This window comes from Polypterus senegalus, chromosome 16 (assembly GCF_016835505.1).
Source record: "Polypterus senegalus isolate Bchr_013 chromosome 16, ASM1683550v1, whole genome shotgun sequence".
Lineage (NCBI taxonomy): Eukaryota > Metazoa > Chordata > Cladistia > Polypteriformes > Polypteridae > Polypterus > Polypterus senegalus.
This window is the reverse complement of record NC_053169.1, coordinates 19,092,820-19,112,512: the sequence shown is the minus strand read 5'-3', so window position 1 is coordinate 19,112,512 and position 19,693 is coordinate 19,092,820. Positions and strand designations below refer to the sequence as shown.

General features: G+C 38.2%; 1 protein-coding gene across 1 annotated transcript in view; it reads left to right on the top strand.

The window, feature by feature from the left end:
• Nucleotides 1–19,693, top strand: part of ptk7b (protein tyrosine kinase 7b) — a 214,900-nt gene that overhangs the window by 131,357 nt on the left and 63,850 nt on the right. Inside the window, exon 2 of the mRNA XM_039739114.1 lies at nucleotides 1,890–2,183. Coding sequence (XP_039595048.1) covers nucleotides 1,890–2,183 — 294 coding nt within the window. The remainder of the gene's footprint in view (nucleotides 1–1,889; nucleotides 2,184–19,693) is intronic.

The window sequence follows — 19,693 nt, the reverse complement described above, 5'->3', positions numbered from 1 at the left end:
AAGCTTATCACAAAAGTAATTTGTGCTAGGAAAGAAACAGCTTTGGTCAGGGTGTCAGGCTGTTGCTGCTCCCACCAATGAAGGCACACCCGCATGGGGCCAATTTGGAACTAACTAAAAAATAGCATATTTGATGTTTGGAAGAAAATATTATTTGAAGAAAACCCACAGAGGCATAATGCAAACTCCCCGTAGACAACAGCAAGGCACATGATTTGTATCCATTTTGTTGGATCTATAAAGCAGTGAAGTACCACCATGCCCTCCTCTTCTTCCTCTTCATCTTTTCCCACTTCTATGTGGGATCAATGTGCTTGACCAGCCTTTTCCATACAGCTTGGTCCAGTACCTCCTCCCCAATCAGATCTTTTTCCTTTAGATCCTCTTTTACTTTACGCATCCACCTACGCTTTGGCCTTCCTCGCTTTCTCTTCTCCTATACTTCCATTCCCTTCACTTTTTGCCCACATGTTAATTGTCTCTCCTCTTCCCGTGTATTTACTACTTCAGTCTATTTTCCTGTACTTTCTTAGATATCTCTATTTCTTTTCCTTTAATTGTCTCATTTCATATTCTGTTCTTTTTTTGTAATTCTTATTTCTGACATATCCAGCTTCTTTTCCTGTACAGTACTCCCATTACTTACCATGTCTCAGCACCATACAGCATTTTTGGTATTGCCACCATCTTAAAAACTGACCTTTAACCTTCATCTTATTTCTTTGATCACACAATACTTGTGTTACCTTCTTCCAGTTGTTCCATCCACACCACACTCTGTTATCTCTGGATTAAATTTTTCTTCTTGGGCTACCAATAATCCTAGATATTTAAACATATCCACTCTTTTCAGTAGTTTTCCTTGCAGGCTAACTTCTGAATCTTGATCATCATTAAACTTCAAATATTCTGTCGTCGTCTTATTTATTTTTAACCATCTAACTGCCAAAGCCCTTCACCATTCATCTAACTACCTCTCCTCTTCCTCTCTGGTGTAACACAACACCATGTCATCAGCAAAAAGCCTGCACCAGCGGGATTGGTCTTTTATCCTATGGCTCAACACATTCATAACCAGATCAAAGAGCTAAGGACTTTAAAAAGATCCCTGGTGCAGACCTATTCTAACATGGGATCTTGTCTATTACCCCAACTATGCTTTTAACGAGAGTCCTCACTTCCTCATACTTATCCTGGATAGTCCATACACATACTTCACCATGTTGCTTAATTTAAGCGGCTGACCTTTTGTGGTAATTATCAAGTAAGTCTTTAAAATGTGCCAGGAAATTCTTATCTTATAAAGTAAACGGTAAATGATAAAATGTGTCGGCTATAAGAAAAATGCTTTCCGACTGAATAAAAATTCTAACATAAACTCTTTGTCTGCATTGTGGAAACAGTTATCACACCAGCTTCCCTTTATAAACAGTGTCAATTAAAAGTGCTCATTATTTCTGAGAGAAACATTTGCAGTTCTTGTGTGAATTAAATTAAAGTTAATTATATTACAGGATATACGTTACCTCACTTTTCCAAATGATCTTTCCCTTTTGCCAGCTGCACAGAGTTTCTGGACACCTTATGAAAGATTTTTTACTGATCCTTTGAGTTGTCCTTCCATTGCTTGTGAACTTTCAGAGGGCTGTACACCATAGCAGGATTACCTTGAGAAGTAGAAATTTGAAGCAGAGGCAGGATATTTGATTTATAGTTTGCAGTTGTAACCATGTGTTCTGTAGGTAGACTGCTTTGCCAGGTCTGCATCCTGTTGACTGCTTGATTGGGCTGGTGTTATTTATTTCTTGGTATTTTCTTAGATGTGTAATTTCACCCCTTTTACTATATAAGTACTGTAATTTTTTTCCTTGCTCTTTTTCTTTTTACAGTGTTTCATGGCCAAGCAGTAATTTATTTCACAAAGGAACCAAAATCACAAGATGCACTTCATGGACGTAGTGCCATTCTTCGCTGCGAGGTGGAAAATCCTGCCAATGTGGACTTTGAGTGGCTCCAAAATGGTACACCTGTCCAGGATACGGAACGAAGGTTTAAGGAAGGAAGTAATTTGCAGTTCACAGCTGTGGACAGAATTGAAGATGCCGGCAACTTCCAGTGTGTGGCTACTAACACCATAACCAAAGAAGAGGCTCGTTCTACAAATGCCTCCTTCAACATCAAATGTGAGTGACAATTCTACAATTTTAGGAAGTTCATAATGGCTTCATTTTATTGTATTAAGTAGCATTGTTACCTGATATGTTCTGGATGTTGGTTTGGTTTTTAGTTGTGGTTTTACCTGCGTATATTTTGCATGTTTATTCCAACTTATGTATTCTTCTTGAAAAAAAAAAAATAACATGCATGTTCAATTCAATTCTTTATTGTCATTAAGTACAAGTACCATTTACAATGAAATGCTTACTTGCATGTGCCTCCACTGACAGGAAACAAACACTAGAGACAAAATAAATATAGAATAAATACAAAACATGGCAGCAAGTTCATGTGCAAGATAACAGTATTAGTAGTAGCAGTGAAGGTAACAAGATTACTGATTGTTGGTGCGTCTAATTGCAGTTGGCTAAAAACTGTTCCTGAATTTGGAGGTGCATGTTCATTTGGACTTGAATCGCTTCCCAGATGGGAGGTGGGTGAAAAGTGGCAGTGCAGGATGGCTGGAGGTCCCACCTGATACTATTTACCTCCCTAAGACAGTGTGTGGTGTGGATGTCATGGATCACAAGGAGCTGAGTACCTGTGATCTGCTGTGCTGTTTTCACCTCTTGTCTGCAGAGCTCTGTGATCCTGAACTGAGCAGTGCTGTACCAGGATGTAATGCAGGATGGATTCCACAGTGCACCTGTAGAATCTGCTCAGAATTGTGAATGACATCTGGGCCTTCCTCAGTTTCCTGAGGAAGTAAAGGTATTGTTGAGCTGTCTTAAATACTGGTGCAGTGTGACTTAACCATTTAAGTTAATCAGTGAGGGTCACCCCAAGGAACCTGAAGCTGCTAACCTGCTCCACAGACTCCCTCCGATGTAAATGGGACGATGCTTTCTTCCCTGCTTATGGAAACTCGCAATCAGTTACTTTGTTTTGCTAACATTGAAGGTGAGGTTATTGTCCTGGCACCATTCTCCCGGGAATCTGACCTCCTCTCTGTAAGCCATCTCATTGTCCTTGCTGATCAGACCAATTACGGTGGTGGTGTCAGCAAACGTAAGGATGGTATTAGAGTTGTACTTAGCCACACAGTCATAGGTAAAGAGAGAGTAAAACCGGGGACTTGCTCTGTGGGGTGCCAGTGCTGATGATGAAGGTAGATATGCAGATGCACTGAGGTCTGCCAGTGAGGAAGTCCAGGCCCCAGTTACACAGTGAAGAGCTAAGCCCCAGATCCAGGAGTTTAACAATGAGCTGAGATGGGATGACATGGATTTTTTTTTTTAGCAATCCTTTTTTTTTTTTTTTTTAAATGTATAGTAGCTATAATCATCTTGGCATTGTGAAGATAAACGAGATACCTCAGATAACAAAGAGTTGGGATACGAGCCAGTAACCACTACCCTGTGGTCTAAATATGGATCCTAGTATCCCAAGTTCAGTGATCGGTACACTGTGTTGTAAAAATGGAGCTGTGCTTTCGATGAGACGTAAAACCAAGGCCCTGACTATCTGTGGTCATAAAAGATCACTGGGCATCCTTCATAAATAATAGGGTGTATCCCAAAGTCCAGGCTGAATTGTCCACCATGGCCTAGTCAATTGGGGCTCCTAATCATCCCCTGTTGCTAACTGGCTATCTCCCTCTCACCGCATCACCACCTAACAGCTAATGTGTGGTGAGCATACTGGTGCAAAAATGGTTGCTATTGCATCATCCAGGTGGATGCTACACATTACTGATGGCTCCTCACTCATTGAAGCGCTTTGAGTAGTGAGAAAAGTGCTATATAAATTTTAACAGATAATCATTATTATTATTATAAAGCAGACACCCTCAGTGATAATATGCAAGCTACTACAATACATTTTTTGTTTGCCATGCTCTAGAGAGTGGTGACATACTGCATGTTGGTTAGACATGCTACTATGAATTTCTCTGTATTCTGTGCATGTGACAGTTATAGTACTAACACAGACAATTGGCTCAATCCCTTCTGCTGTTTTTTATAAAGCCTAAACTGAATGTTTTTCATAACTTTTGAATTTTATGTTGTTTAGCTTGTGGCAAATTAACCTACCTTTGAGCCACTCAGTGGTTTTTCGAAGTCCGCTAAGATTCTGCCACTTAAACAAAATCTTACACATTTTAGTTAACTTAAAAGCTACAGTGAGTGATGGAATGTCACAGAATAATCCCACTTTCCCCTGGGGGAACTGCAGAACTTTCATTTTACTATATATGGTGGTTCGTAGATGCAGGCTGTTGGTAATTATGGCAAAGTCACCAAGCACTAACTGTAATCTTCAAAACTTTCCCAATTCCTATTTGTATGTGTGTGTATGTTCTCTCTTTTGTTCCTGTTACTCATTTTGTTGTTCTGCCATCAATTATATGTAAATTTTTAAGCTGTCTTGTTTGTCAGTTAATGAGTGGAAAGCAAACTTCTGCTCAAAACATCTGGGAATAGCAAAACAAAAAGGCTGGCTACATTTTGGCAGTCGGGGTCCGTACTGCTGTGACAAATCACACAAAGTGGCTTTTGGTCTTTAAAAATGGTGTAGTGCTGATTATTGGCAGTTCCAGCAAGGGACATGGTGAGAAACTTTCATGCAGTCATCAACCCATCTGAAATTACTTGGTGAGGCATTAAGACTAAGAATATTATTGTGAATGCACCTACATATTATTTGTCCATTATTTAGGGAAGAGACCCCTTTTAAATGCCTTTCAATTCAGTGTCTTGTGGGTAGGGCAGGGCAATATGGCCAAAAATATTTATCACGATATATATTTAAACATTTGCGATAACGATATATAACTGACAATATGATTGACGCGAGACAAAATACTTTACAACTCCACAACTTTATTAGTGCAAAAAAAAAACCTTCAATTTATTTTCACTTAAACAAGCAGCTGTTTTTATGTGCATTAAAGCTATATAAAAATTTAACAGTGCAAATGCAAATTCCTTGCTGACAGTTTAACCAAAAGGCATTTCCAGTGGAAATGGGCCGACATATCCTGAGCATAACCATGTATAATATCCACAAGACTTAAAAAGAGTTGCTTTGCAACATAAAATGGAACATAAAATTCAAGCCTAGAGTGTCCATAGTCTCACTCAGTGTGTTGGTTGTAGTCTCCGCTATGCAGTCAGTCATATTGCAGGTTGATACAAAACTAACTCTGACCTCTTTAGTGACCTGGCAAACATATTTAATGTAAATAATTAATTGTTTTACATCTGAGATATCTGTGGTTTCATCACACAGAATACTGAAAAACTTTTCTGTGTGTATATTTTTCAGTATGTTAGATTTTATTTCTGATGCTAAGACATCCAGCAGCTCTTGCATTATTCTTTCAGAGGTGTAATGTGCATTTTTACCAACATTAAGACTTTTGAGTGGTAAAGGGAGAGCCTGTTGGATATTCAGTTCACACTTGCACTATGGCAGGTACGCATTCTCGACATTTCCACTTTATTCTCGCCGTTTATCTCGAGATTAAATTCAACATTTTGGCATTATTCTCGTAGTGTGTCATTAAAGTAGAACATCATAAACTAAACTTCATCTTAAAATGAATGTTTAATTTTACTAGATTTTCTCAAACCCCCGTCATAAATTATGTAGCAACATGTCAACTTTATTCTCGTCATAAGCGTCAAGATTAAAGTGGAAATGTCAAGAATAAAGTCAACATCTCAACTTTATTCTCGACATAGTTTTTTTTTATTCACTTTGTCTGTATTTTTTTTTTTTCCTTCACTGTGGCCCTAATACGCTTCCGTACAAAACCCTCAGCAACTCAATGACAAAACTTTTGCTCAGGACACAGTGTGTGCTGCAAGGGTTTCTGCACACTTTTTGCAATATGGACGCAGGTCCAAATATGAGCAAATATTAGAACGACAGATGGGGTCTCTTTTAAACAGGAACCACAGTGAGTGCTACAAGGATTTTTGCACACAAAACACACCTAATGCTTAAACAACTGTATGTGTATATATTGGTTTGCTATGTACTTTACAAGAAGAGAGCTGCTGTACGCTCAGCCGCACTATACAGACTGCGCTGACGCTGAGAACAGAGATATCACTTCCTGATGCCTTTTTTCCCCGATATTTGACAGGCTGGTTTCACTAGACTTTTTTTTATTTTATCAGACCTCCTCTTGCCCGCCCACCTCCACATCCTCTTTGCTTGTAAACTGCCGCTTCGCTCCCTCTATTAGCATGTACATCCCCCTCTCGCCCGCCCTCCTCTCCATACTCCTTGCAACTGTATTAAGCAGCTACACCCCCGCTATTACCATGTACAGCCCGCTCTCGAAACCCCACCTCCCTATAATCTTTGCTTGTGAACTCTGCTCCGCCTCGACACCAGTTATTAGCTTCTTTGGTCTCACCACCACGCTAGTTGAAGCGGACGCCTCGTCACGTGCTTTAACAGCTTTGTTGTACTCCAACAAGTGCTTCTGCTATAAATGATTAAATAGGTTTGTCGTGTTTCCTCCCTTCGCCACAACGGCCCGCTTGCATGTTCTACAAAAAATTGTGCTTTGTTGGGTATCTGACGGGTGAAAACCAAACCAGTTCCACACCACTGAAGTTAAACCATTTTTACAAACCAATTCTGTTACATCTGTTTCATTCAACTATCCGCTTTCGCCCTTCTCATTCTCCGTCGCCGCCATGCTTTTTCCGCCATGTGCGTATGAAAACAAAGGCACTGCACATGCGCGTTTTACCCGATATTCTATCGCGATATTTCATTTTCTTATCATTGCCTAACATTGTACCGGTATTACCGTGAAAGGTATAATATGGCCCAGCCCTACTTGTGGTCATTGTCTAACGTAGATACCGTTGTTTATGTTTTCGGATGTATCTAAACAGTAGTATCTAAGCACTAGAACAGTTATAACCACCAAAAGAGTTGTATCATTAAAAGTGGCAACATTTGAAAGACTCCATTAAATTCCTTTCAATTCATTGTCCATCATAGGAACATTTTGACAAAATGATGTTAAAATGGTCTAGTGTTTTCTGCTTAAAATTGTATTTTACTGCAGCATCTGTATCATGTTTTTCATTTCAGCGTATCTAAGTATCAGTATCTGAGCACCTAGAGCGGCTCTTCAAGTATATATTGCTTGTTGCTGTTAGCAATACCAGCTAAGATTGTATTCCTTGGAGATGTGGACAAAAATTCAGCCGAAAGTGCTGTCAGAGACTGATCAATAACTGCCATAAATATCCCCTCGCAGTTATTGCTGGTTTAGGTGGTCTGTCCAATTATTGAGTCGAAGGGCACAATTAATTTTTTTTTTCCCCTGGCCATTATGGGTTACATAACATTCATAATAAATGCCTCATGTAACCATCAAAACATTGCATGATGCTTTCAGGAAGGATGCCCTTTAATTTTTGGCTGATAAGTTACTTCTTGTCATAGAGGAAGATAAGTAGTAATACATAAACAAAGACAATAAAATAGACATTTTTGTAATTTAACACATGATGTATGCAGTCTTCTTAATTACATTATATTACCAATTGATGTTTCACTGGTATTTGCTAATTATTTATATGGTTAACGTCCTTTAGAATTTGTGGTGAAGTGAAAATGTGATTTATTAAATTGGTGTGTAAATACAAGAGTACAAGAAAGCATAAAGGTTTGTAGCACTAAAGTGATCCCAGTATATTAAAAAGATGTTTGGGGAAGAAAAAAATCACAATAAAATGCTGAAAAATCTTCTCTGTGCGAGCCTGTTAAAAGAATGTGAAAAAATGGTGGCATATCCAGTGTTCAGTTAGCAGAAACAGAAGAGGCGGGGCTCAAGTGGTTCTATACAGGAAGTAATGTCAATATTGGCCATCCATCAAGCATTCTTTCTATAGAGGGAAGAAGAGAGGAGGCGTTAGGCAACAGTGACAACCCCTGCCTTGGTGGAGCATAAGCCCCCAACAAGCCCTGAAACTGTGTCCCAATCACCCATGTGTGACAGATACAATACGTGCCATAAAATGTTTTTTCATTTTTAAATAAATGACTGCCTTAAACATGTAAATATAGCTTCTGCATGTTTCCTTCAAATCCTGACAACATGCAGATTAAGTTAACAGTTGACTCTGAATTGGACCAGTGTGTGCAAATATAACCGAGTTCACTCCAAAGGACTAGTGCCCAGTTTAGGCCATACGCCTGATGCCACAGTTATCTGCTCTGGCTACTACACACCAGAACTTATTTAAGTGAGATATAGTTGGATGGATGGAGTTTCTCCAAGGTCTGTTTAGAACTGTAGTTAGAAGTCTGTGGCTCCAAACATATTTGCATGTAGAATTCTTTGCCCTGAATTAACGATCTAGCCATTATCTTCAGCAGAAGAAAAACAAATTTTAGTGATTTTATAGACTCCCCCAAACCCCTTCTTCTCCATTACCTACTAGTCTTAATAAATTCATAAATTTCTGTTCAGTCATTAACATTTAGATAAATTAATTACTAATTTATTTATTGAAGCTTTATTTATTGGATGGCACAGTGGCAGTTGTGCTACCTGACGTTCAAGCCCTAGGTGCTTCCTAGTCTGCATGACCTCTCTGTGACTGTGTGGGTTTCTTACGGGTGCTTCAGTTTCTTCCCACAGGTCCAAAGTACAGGTTAGGTGGATTGGTGATGCTAAATTTGTTCTGGCGAATGTGTCTGTTTGTTCACCCTGTGATGGCCTTGCCTCCTGTCCAGGAATTGTTCCTGCCTTGCACCAGATGCTTGCTGGGATAGACTTCAGCTTCCCTGTGACCCTGCTCTGGATAAGCAGGCTTATCGAACAGATAGATGGAAGGTCTATAGATATAAATTGTTTTTAATTTCTTATACATATTGCATTACAAAATTAGTTCAGTGTTGTGTTTTGCTTTAAGTAGATTACATTTAAAATGTGGGAAATGCCCTGGGCTTATATAAGAATTCATTGAAATAAATATTTAACTCTAAGAACTTTGCTTAGCAGAGCTATGTGACCTTAATTTAGAAAATTGTGTACCTACTATATTAGAAAGTGGCCGATGCAGCGTGATTTCGGATGATTTTCTTGTTTCTTTGAATTTTATGAAACACTCTTTACAATTGCTGTGTTTGTCCCCAGTCAGGAGGTCTGCTTTAAAGTAATTAATTTACCATTGACTTATAAATCAATTGGACTTCTCCTCATGTTTGCAATAAAATGAGTAACATCATTGTCCGTGCACCGTGACTTTATGGACAGAAAGAGTAGAGACCACCAGGGCTCCTCAGCTATGCACAAAGGCCTGTAATGGCTGGAAGATTTTATTTTTACTAGCTCCTTCAAGAATTATGCCTGATTGTAGTGGTGATCCATACTCAATTGGACCTCATGATTTTCTTTGTCTGTGCTCATTCAGTACTTTCAGAAGTGTGAAAGGTAACAGAGCCATGTGCTAACAGTGGGACATGCAGGTGTGCATTTGCTTTACAGCTCATCTGTCAGTATGCTGCTGTTTTCTTTAAAGTTTTTTTTTTTTTTAAATAGCACTAATTTTAAATTGAACTGGCTTAGGTGTGAGAGTATGCTGTTAAACAAACATGAATGGCAAGAACTTGATGAGCTTCTCGTTATGAACTGCAGCATTTAGAGAAAGCTCTTAATAAACCTTCAATTAAGTGCAAACTTCAGTTCTTGAGCAGACTGCAAGACCTCTAAATATCTTCATTAAAAACTGCAACACACACACAGTCAGTGAATTTACATGCACTTTAATAACCTGGTTGTTCACAGAGACTCAGGTTTGGGGAAACGGGATGTTGGTCTGTTAGAAACTTGGTTTAGAGAAGTAGTAACCTGAATATGTGGCTTTGTAAACCTGTAACCAGGTTGCAGGTAAGGACTTAATAGTCTGCAAATGTCTTTGCTTTGCATATGTATTCTGCAGCCACAGGTGGAAAGTGATGAAAGCGTCCAGAAAGATAAATTTCCTCAGGCAAACCCTCTAGTGATGGCATTATTCCTTCTCCTGGTTGAAATAATTCATCTTATTTTAGAAATTGCTACATTTTTGTTTATGGACTCAACAGTACAATCTTGGGAGATTTGAGCTCCATGGTGGTTTTTGGATTCACAACAGCCATTATGATATATATTCTTTTATGTTTTAGTGCACCTTTTGTTGTCATTGGAGCATTTTCCAAAATATAACTCCATAAGCAGACAAGCACATGTAAACAAGGGTTTTAAGAAACCTGGCTTCTGCCTGTTAATTTGGTTAATTGCCCTATTCTGATTTTGTGTGTGCATGTAACTGCACTCACTGTAGGTAGTTCTGATTTGTCCATTATCTTTCAAACATTACACACAATCCTTTCTGATGTTGTCTTGTCATGTCATTTATTAAAAATTTTGTTAAACTGAATCTCTCTCTTCTTTCTTCCCCTTTAACAAAACCTTTAAAATTATTCTTCACATATGCAGAAGCTGCATGATCCAGTCTAAAGGTCAGAAGAAGTCAAAGCTGTCAAGCTGTGACACCAAGCAACAATGATATATTACATTATATGCATTATATGTTAAATAAATAAAATAATGTGACAATATAAAATATGTTTTATCAGTTCTGGTTCCTGGTGGAGTTGCAGTCTTTGAAACCCATGTCGGGTGCAAAACAGGAACCAACCATGGAGGGGACACACCATCACTCAAATAGACTGAATTTGGAATTCAGACAGTGAGTGGGCATGTCTTGCTGTCTTGCTCCATGTGACATTACCTTGTGTGACATTACCTTCTTCTTCATTTCAACTTCACTTAATGGTGGTATTTCTTCACATCTTAGATGAAATTACCCAGCTGCCAATTTTTTTCTGTCTCCATATCATCCTGTATTGTTCTTTTTGTCATTATCTGTGACATTACCCAGCAGCTCACTCTTGCCACATCACCAAATGCTCCTTTTATTTGCATCTTTCAACATGGTATCGGTGTGCAGTAATCATTGGGTTCCATCCAATCTTGGCCTGATCACTGTTAGTGTTGAATTTGAATATTTGGGTTCTCCCTAAGCTTTGGTGTTTTTTTTTTTTCCCTGTGCATTTCAATTTTCCTCCCACATTCAGAAGAGCCAAATATGAGTTTGTTGTTTTTAAGAGGTGACTATAAATTTGCACACCATGAATGCAAAACATTTGCCTTAATGGACTGACATCCCATCCAAAGTTGGTGCCATCTGCTTAATCCTACCAGGATAGGGGCTTGCATTCCTGGCGGGGATTTGGCATGTTTTGTAATGGATGGATGGGCTTTGCAGTATTATCCAAAACTATCTTGTCTTTAGACAAATGACATTATACAGTTAGCCCTGTGTTTAGAGGCCACTTCCAGCACTTGTGCCTGAAATATTCTCCACTCTTCCCTGTGACAAGTGTTTTAACATCACCTTAAGGCCTCTTTCTCTAACAGCTTCCACTGAAAAGAAAAAAAAATTGTCCGAACATGTGGGTATATGAGGTGCGATCCAAAAGTTCCTGAAATGCATTCATTCTGCAGCCAGAAGGGTTTGGTTATATCAATCAGCACTAGATAGCAGTTCAAGTTGTCCTTGAGAGCTGTTATCACGTGTTATAACATCAGTGCAGTTGTTTTTCAAGTCGCAGTTCTCGTTTAAACTTCGGTTGTGTCTGTGAAGGGTTGTTCGTGAAAATAAGTGATTTGAAAGACCCAAAAAAGCTCGACAAGTTCACAGCAACACCAAGTCAATGCTCATTTGCTTCTTTGATGTGAAAGGCGTCATCCACAAGGAATCTGTGCCACAAGGACAGACGGTAAATGGAGCATTCTACAGGGATGTTCTAAGGCATTTGCGAAAGCGAATTCGACGAACACGTCCTCAGATGTGGGCTGACAAGTCATTTCTTTTGAATCATGACAATGCACCAGCTCACACATCTCTGTGCGTGAATTTTTGGCTTCTACAAAGTTTACTGCCATTCCCCACCCTCCGTACTCCCCTGATTTAGCGCCGTCTGATTTTTTTTTTTAATTTCCTAAGATGAAGATGAGGCTCAAGGGATGCAGATTTGAGACGGTGGAGGAGATCCAAGCAGTAACAACCGACGTCTTGAACACACTGACAAAAAACAAATTCCAGAGGTGCTTTGAAAGGTTGAAATCTCGCTGGGATTGGTGTATCAACTCAGCGGGTGACTATTTCGAAGGAACGTTTTCACCATTAATTGTTATTTGTTGTGTATGCTTTTAAATAAATGCATTCCGGGAACTTTTGGATCGCACCTCGTATCTTATGGATTTTGGCTTGCTGATCACAAAAATCACCTTTGCATTTTCTTATCATTTACCATTTTATTGTAGTCATCTATTTTTGTGACATCCTTTCTTGGTATAAGTACTTCATACACAGTAAAACAACTACAACTGGAACATCTGTGGTGAGCTGAAAGTTGTGGTACTGCAGCTCAGATACAACAAGTTCTGTGAATGGGGCACAAGCACTAAAGAGTTTCTTCATGTTAAAAAGAACTGGCCGCTCCATAAAGGCATTTGAACAACTTGTCAACCCAACAAACAGATTTTTTTTGCCTCCTCTTCATATAAAAATTTGGACTGATGAAAAATTTAATGAAAGTGATGAACAAGAAATTTATTTAGGACAGATGTTTCCACAAATAATTGATTTCAGAATTAAGTAAGGCGCATTTATTAGTCCACAAATTAGACACATCATCAGTTGTAAGCGGTTCAGATATCTGGTAGTGAGTGTGGAGGAAACCTCATGGAAGGCATTTAAGAATGTTGAGAACTACAGAGCACCAAACTACTTCTTGCTGGTTGACAACATGTGTCAAGCATATAAAACCATGAACAACAACAATAACATTTATTTATATAGCACATTTTCATACAAAAAATTTACATAATGAAAAATAGAAAAATAAAAGACATAGTAAGAAAATAAAATAAGTCAACATTAATTAACATAGAATAAGAGTAAGGTCCAATGGCCAGGGAGGACAGAAAAAAAAAAAACTCCAGACGGCTGAAGAAAAAAATAAAATCTGCAGGGATTCCAGACCATGAGACCGCCCAGTCCCCTCTGGGCATTCTACCTCACATAAATGAAACAGTCCTCTTTGTATTTTTGGTTCTCACGGAAGGAAATGAAATGAAGTGCCACAAAACTCTGAAAATTAATTTTCTGCATTCCCACTTGGACTTCTTCCCTGCTAATCTTGGTGCAGTTAGTGACGAGTATGGTGAAAGGTTTCATCAGGACCTTGCAATGATGGAAAAGCAAGATCAGTGTAAGTGGCCAACTAATGTTGGACATTGAAATGAGAAGCATTAGATGCTGAATACAAATGTAAATCAGCAGTTGACCTAATGCAATGTGTTGCCCTCATTAAGTAATTAAACACAATAAATGCAACAAATTCAGTTTTCTTCAAATTCTTGTGTTACAGTCATACAGAAATGATATTTGTGTTCAGCTTGATGCTATCTATCAGAATTGCTGAAATGTTTCAGGAAGCAAAACTTTGAAACAATTTGCTGTCCAGATGAATTCTTAGTGCTGTTTAGGAAGAAAATAGCTTTTTTCCATTTTCATTTTGTGAATTTTGCAATCTGAGATATCAGTCAGCTACCAAAAGTATAAACTGCTAAATTGTCCAAATTGACAATTGGTGAAATAAATGCAAAAGTAACGATGACGGATGATTAACAGTGGATGCTGCAAATAAATTGTGAGCTGATGAACACTTTCTTCTAGAAAAAGTACAGAATGAGTTTCTTGCAGACGGGCTCTGGATCAGGGTCTACTAAGACCTCTAAAAGCTCAAAGTTGCCAACATTGTCTCAATATTTATACATTTTATAACAAGCCAAAAACCATTTCACTATTTCTTTGTTCTCCAGCATCTCAGTTTAGGCTCCTACAAAATTTGTTTCCTTGGGAGAGATCGTAAAATGTTACTTTCGACTTACAGTCTTTGGTGGTCTGACTTCCAGAGTACAGAAACATATAAACTTGTTGGCTTCAACATTTACAATAAGTGCTGGAAACATTAACTCTTTGTGCACGGATATTACTGCTTTGCATCACTGTGATTCAATTCTTCACTAAAATGTATTTGTTTAGTGAAAGTCAATTATATCTTTTTATCATTAATAAATATAGTTATTTATCGTCAATTACCCATGGTTTTATTTGGTAAGAAACAGATGTACCCTGAGAAGTGACCTGTAGACACACAGAGATCATGCAATTCAAATCATTGCATGAGTAGACCGACCTAAGGCTTGGTCATTTCCCCAGTGTTTATAAGTCTTTAATCCCAATGACCTGCATGCTGAGTTGATAGGCAAGTGTAGACAGTCCTAGAATGAGTGGCTACACGCAAGCTTGTTGAGCTACAGTTGGGTCCCATCTTTGACTTTGGTTCTAGCCTTATCTCTCCAGCTCATTGCGTTCTCTGGAATAGTAAATGCACTTCAGAAAAGGAATGGAGGAATCTGAATGTGTCACGTATGAATTTATGTTTGCATTTTTCTAAGTATTTGAGCATTGGTTTCTAGGCAGCCATAAGACTTTTTTTTGGATAAAGCAACAGTTAAATGTGTTGTATACTTTTAGATTTATTTAATTATAGTGAGTAAGTAGCAATCAATTATGTTTGCAATTTTTTATCAACATATATGCACTATATGCAGTGATTATTTTTTTGTCATTAGTGAGTGAAAGGTAATGGGCAGTTGGTGCTTATCCTGACAACATTAGCATAGCCTGATACCCAGCACCGAAGGGGGCATCATTTCATTGCTGGGAACGTTCCCATGCACCAGCTTATTGTAGAGTTGCCCGTTAATGTAGAAATCCTGTATGTGGGTTGTGGCAGGAAAACCAGAATGCCCCTCTTAAATGCCAAAGAACATGGTAAGAATGTGTATTCTATACAGCTACTGTGCAACCCCTATTTTTAAAGAATAACATTACATTGATAACATTTTGCTGCGCTATTGTGGCATGGTTATCAATGGTCCATGATGATTTTCTTTTAAAGTGTGTATTTTAGAAACTGATTTGTCATAGAATTCTAGTAGGTAGTACCGTACAGTGCAATAACATTCTTGAACCCATTTAGTCTAGTTCACAGTTGTGAGGTGCCAGAGACCATCACAGCAGCACTGCGCAGAATGTGGGAAAGGGGAAACTGCCTCCCGGGTGACAGTTACTCAAAATGCCTGGCAAAGTAAGATGATTTTAGAGTTAACTGGGGTTTAAAAATACAGTAACATTATTTTAAGAGCATATGCACAATGTACAATTAAGTTGATAAGGTATTGGAAGTAGACACAGTGTAAACTTGCAATTACTTATCTAATCTATTCTTAACAAAACATAAAACTCACACATGTACCAATTCTTTCACTTGGCCAGTGTTAAACTCAGCAGAACTTCTGTGGGAATGTAGGGGGAAAACTGGAGGAAAATAACCCCTCATTTATGGGGGGAAAACATTCCAACTCCACAGCAAATGAGAGCAGGATTCAAACTATTTTAATTATAATATTAGAGAAAAGCCAAGCAAAATGACACCTTTTATTGGCTAACTAAAAAGATTACAATATGCAAGCTTTTGAGGCAACTCAGGCCCCTTCTTGCCTGAAGAAGGGGCCTGAGTTGCCTCGAAAGCTTGCATATTGTAATCCTCTTAGTTAGCCAATAAAAGGTGTCATTTTGCTTGGCTTTTCTCTGCATTCATAATGGCTAATACCCTAGTACTACAATTATAATATTAGTAATGTATTTCTGCTACCAATAACAATAATACTGCAGCACTAACCAGTGTTAAAAAAATTATTAATCCAATAATTTTCTTAACCCACTTAATCCAGAAAAGGATTTCAGTGCAGCTGAAACCTATCCCAGCAAGCATAAGGCTCAAGGCAGTAACAATGCCTGGGCAGGGTGGGTGCCAGTCCATCACAGGGTAAACTCACATGGAACACTTTAGAAAAACCAATCCACCTTACCTGCATATCTTTATACTATGGAAGGAAACCCACACAGCCATGATGATAACAAGCAAACTTCACACAGGCAGCACCCAGGATGTGAACCCAGGTCTCTTTACTGTGAGGCAGCAACACTAGCACTATGCAACTGTGTCTCCCTCAATTAAATAATACCTATGTTAAATTTTAGAATAGTAATCATTTTACAAAATATGTCATCAGTTGCCAGAGTGGTGGTGCTTGCAATTACGAATCTCACTGAACTGTGTAGATTTGCCAATAGTCTTGAACTTGTAGGGACTCTGTGGATGGTTCGACTCTCTGCCTTACTCTTAAACCATTAAGAACAAAAACAATTATGATTAACACTGGTAGTTAAACTTCATCGTTTGGGAAATTCTCCATCAGCCATGTAGGGACCCCTTTGAATGTTTTGTGTTCATTTTGAATTTTAGTGTTTTTCACCTGTGCCCACAGTTATATTTAACACCATTGTCCTAAAATCATTGACTGTTTATATTGGACCCCCTATTTTCTATTTGATAAAAATGCAGTTTTTTTCACTTGTATTTTTTATGGGACTATGAAAATCAGTTTTACTGAATGTCCTTTAATGTTCATGAATCACACTGATAACGTACAGAATATCAGAAACTACCTCCTGCAGTCACACAAAATGCCTGGCAAAGTAAGACAATTTCAGAGTTAACTTGGGTTCAGAAATAACATTATTTTAAGAGCATATGCACAACATACAATTAAGTTAATAAGATACTGGAAGTACAGTAGACACAGTGTAAATTTGCAATTACTTATCTAATCTATTCTTAACAAAAAATAAAACTCAGTGAAACTTCAAAATGTTTCTGTAGACAAAGGTGAATGGCTACTTTTTATGTTTCCATTGACTGCTAATGTTTTTTGGAATCGGGCTTTATAAAAACCAGAATTGAGCTGTTAACATGAAATATAACTTAATAGTTTTATCCTACATCACAGTCTAAGGTTGACCTGCAGTTCATTTATTTTGCAGTGGATTGGTAGCAGCTTCGTGCCCAGTGCTGCCCATATGAACTCTGCCTGTCAGGGACCTTTCATCAGAATAAGTGAATTCTGAAAATGAATAAAAGTTTTTAATATTACTAAGTGTTACTGTTCAAATATGCAAATTATAATTACAGAAAAAAGAAAAGTTCATTCTGACTACAGATGTGCGCATTTAATAGTAATGTAACATGATGATCTCAAACGTGATTTTGTTACATGGACCTAGTGTTTTTTAAAAAAAAAAAGATACCATCGTCCAGTCTGTCCATTAGGAATTGTCTTTCTGTGCGAAAAAAGACAAGATATTTTTTAAAACCTTACAAGAGCTGTCATTATTGATTTTTCAAATTGTTGGTTTGTTATTTTGATTAAGTATTTATGAAACTCCAAAAATGCAATTATTTTTTGGAGGTTAAGGTCCATGAAGCATTTGTTAATGATTGCCATTTTTCAATACTGCTTGCATCATATTTTCTTTATCTTTACAACATTTTTGTTTGCAAATAATGCATTACTTATGATATGCCTTCTCTTTTTATTGATGTTTTAGCCACCCTTCACTCCTCTGTTTTGCCGCCAAAACTCATTTGCTTCAAGATCAGGGTCACACACAGGTTATGGGGTCTGACTTTGCTCTCTGTGCTATATAAAGATGAAATGTTTTAGAAACCAACAAGCTATCTTAGTCGCCACTTTGTCTGGAGTTGAATGTCCTTACCAAAATTGCAGCTGGGAGCACACCTTTCTTTCTGTCTTTACTTCCTGCCTTCTGTCTGTCTGTCTTGTAATAAAGTATCTTCTCTTACAGGGGCTCAGGTTTGACTAACAGCCTCACATCTGACACTCAGTCCAGCATGAGTCTTTGGAATGCAGGAGGCAACCAGCATCATTCTTTTATAAGTGTCTGCTTGTGTAATTATTAGTGTAAGCATAAAATATTCCAGGTGCTAAGACTGAATTTCTTTGTATTAGAAGTTCCCATGCAAAATCTTTATACGTAGGAGGTAAATATGGCCAAAATTCAATTCATTAACATTTTGATGACACAAACCACTAAACATTTCAGTGACCTTCATGTGAGATACTCGTATTCTAAAGAGGCTTGGACCTTCCAAGTCTTTTCACCATCAAGGCCTATTTTCCAACATCCCAGTGGTTCCTTGAAATTGCCTTATGTTAGCCCACTTTCTGAGGGAAGTTTGTCATTTTATGCCTTAATCTGAACTGATGCTGAATTCTGTGACTCCTAACCTTAACTTGAAAACTTAGAACTGAAATTTCTCATTAGATGAAGGTGAATATTAAATAGTCTAATAGTAAACTGGTAGTGAGTGCTGCACTGATCCTTGCAGGGGCTTTTACTTGATTCAGCAGGAATACAAAATATAAGTTAAGATTGACACAGAGCAAAGTGTGCAATTGACCAAACATCCATTTAATGTATTGTTTTCCAAAACTGTCTACCACTCTGTATGGTGTAACTGCTGCACAAGCAGATGGTCCTTGATGGAATAAGGCAAAGGCATTATGAAGACTGGTGGGTATAAAAGAGCTCCAGTAGTGCCCCTTAGTACATTTTTGAGGAGCTCATGGCTAAAGATGCAAGTGCAACTTGTCATGAAGAGGATGTCCTAGCTCATTCCTATAGTATGCTGGCTTTACTGATCAGTACGTTTAGACATCCTCTGTTGTTCCACCAGCAGATGACAGTTAAGAACAGTACATTGGCCAGCCACTGTGAACTGGTAAAACACCCTTAGCTGATTAAAGGATTAAGGACCTAAACCACTTCATAAAAAAGAATAATGTAATTGGGTCCTTTTTTTGCAGCAGGTTGGTTTTGGCCACTTAATTTAGCCCTATGGTTCCCAACCCCTGGTCCACATACTGTTGCCAATACTTGGAGCTCTTCCTGTAAAACCAGAGGCCTAGAATAATATGAGCCAGTCATTTTCCAACCCTGAAGGGCGATCAGATGTCATTAAAACAAGCATCTTAAAACTCCCAGGGGAAGCTACATAATGATGATCGATTGTCATTAAACCAGAGACTCGAAACCCCAGCAGGGAAATGGGAAAGTTGGCCAACAGTCCATAAAATGTTTCAACTATTTGAAAGCAGTCCACTTGCCAAAAAGTTTGCTGGTCCTAGCCTACTCTTCAGATTAAAGGCTGGTCTCAGGGATTCTAGTAGGCCTCAATTAAAAATGTTCAGTTCTCCATATATTTTTGGTGCGTCTTCTCATCTCTGTTGTTAGTGCATCCTACAATGGAGGAGACATCGGAGATATTCTGTGAACAGAGTTTTCTTAATGTTGTGTAGAGGATTAAAAGAAAGTGAGTTAGGACAGATTTATTCTGTGCCCATGTTGTTAAATACAGTCTTGAACACCTAGTGCTAGAGCTTCACAATCTT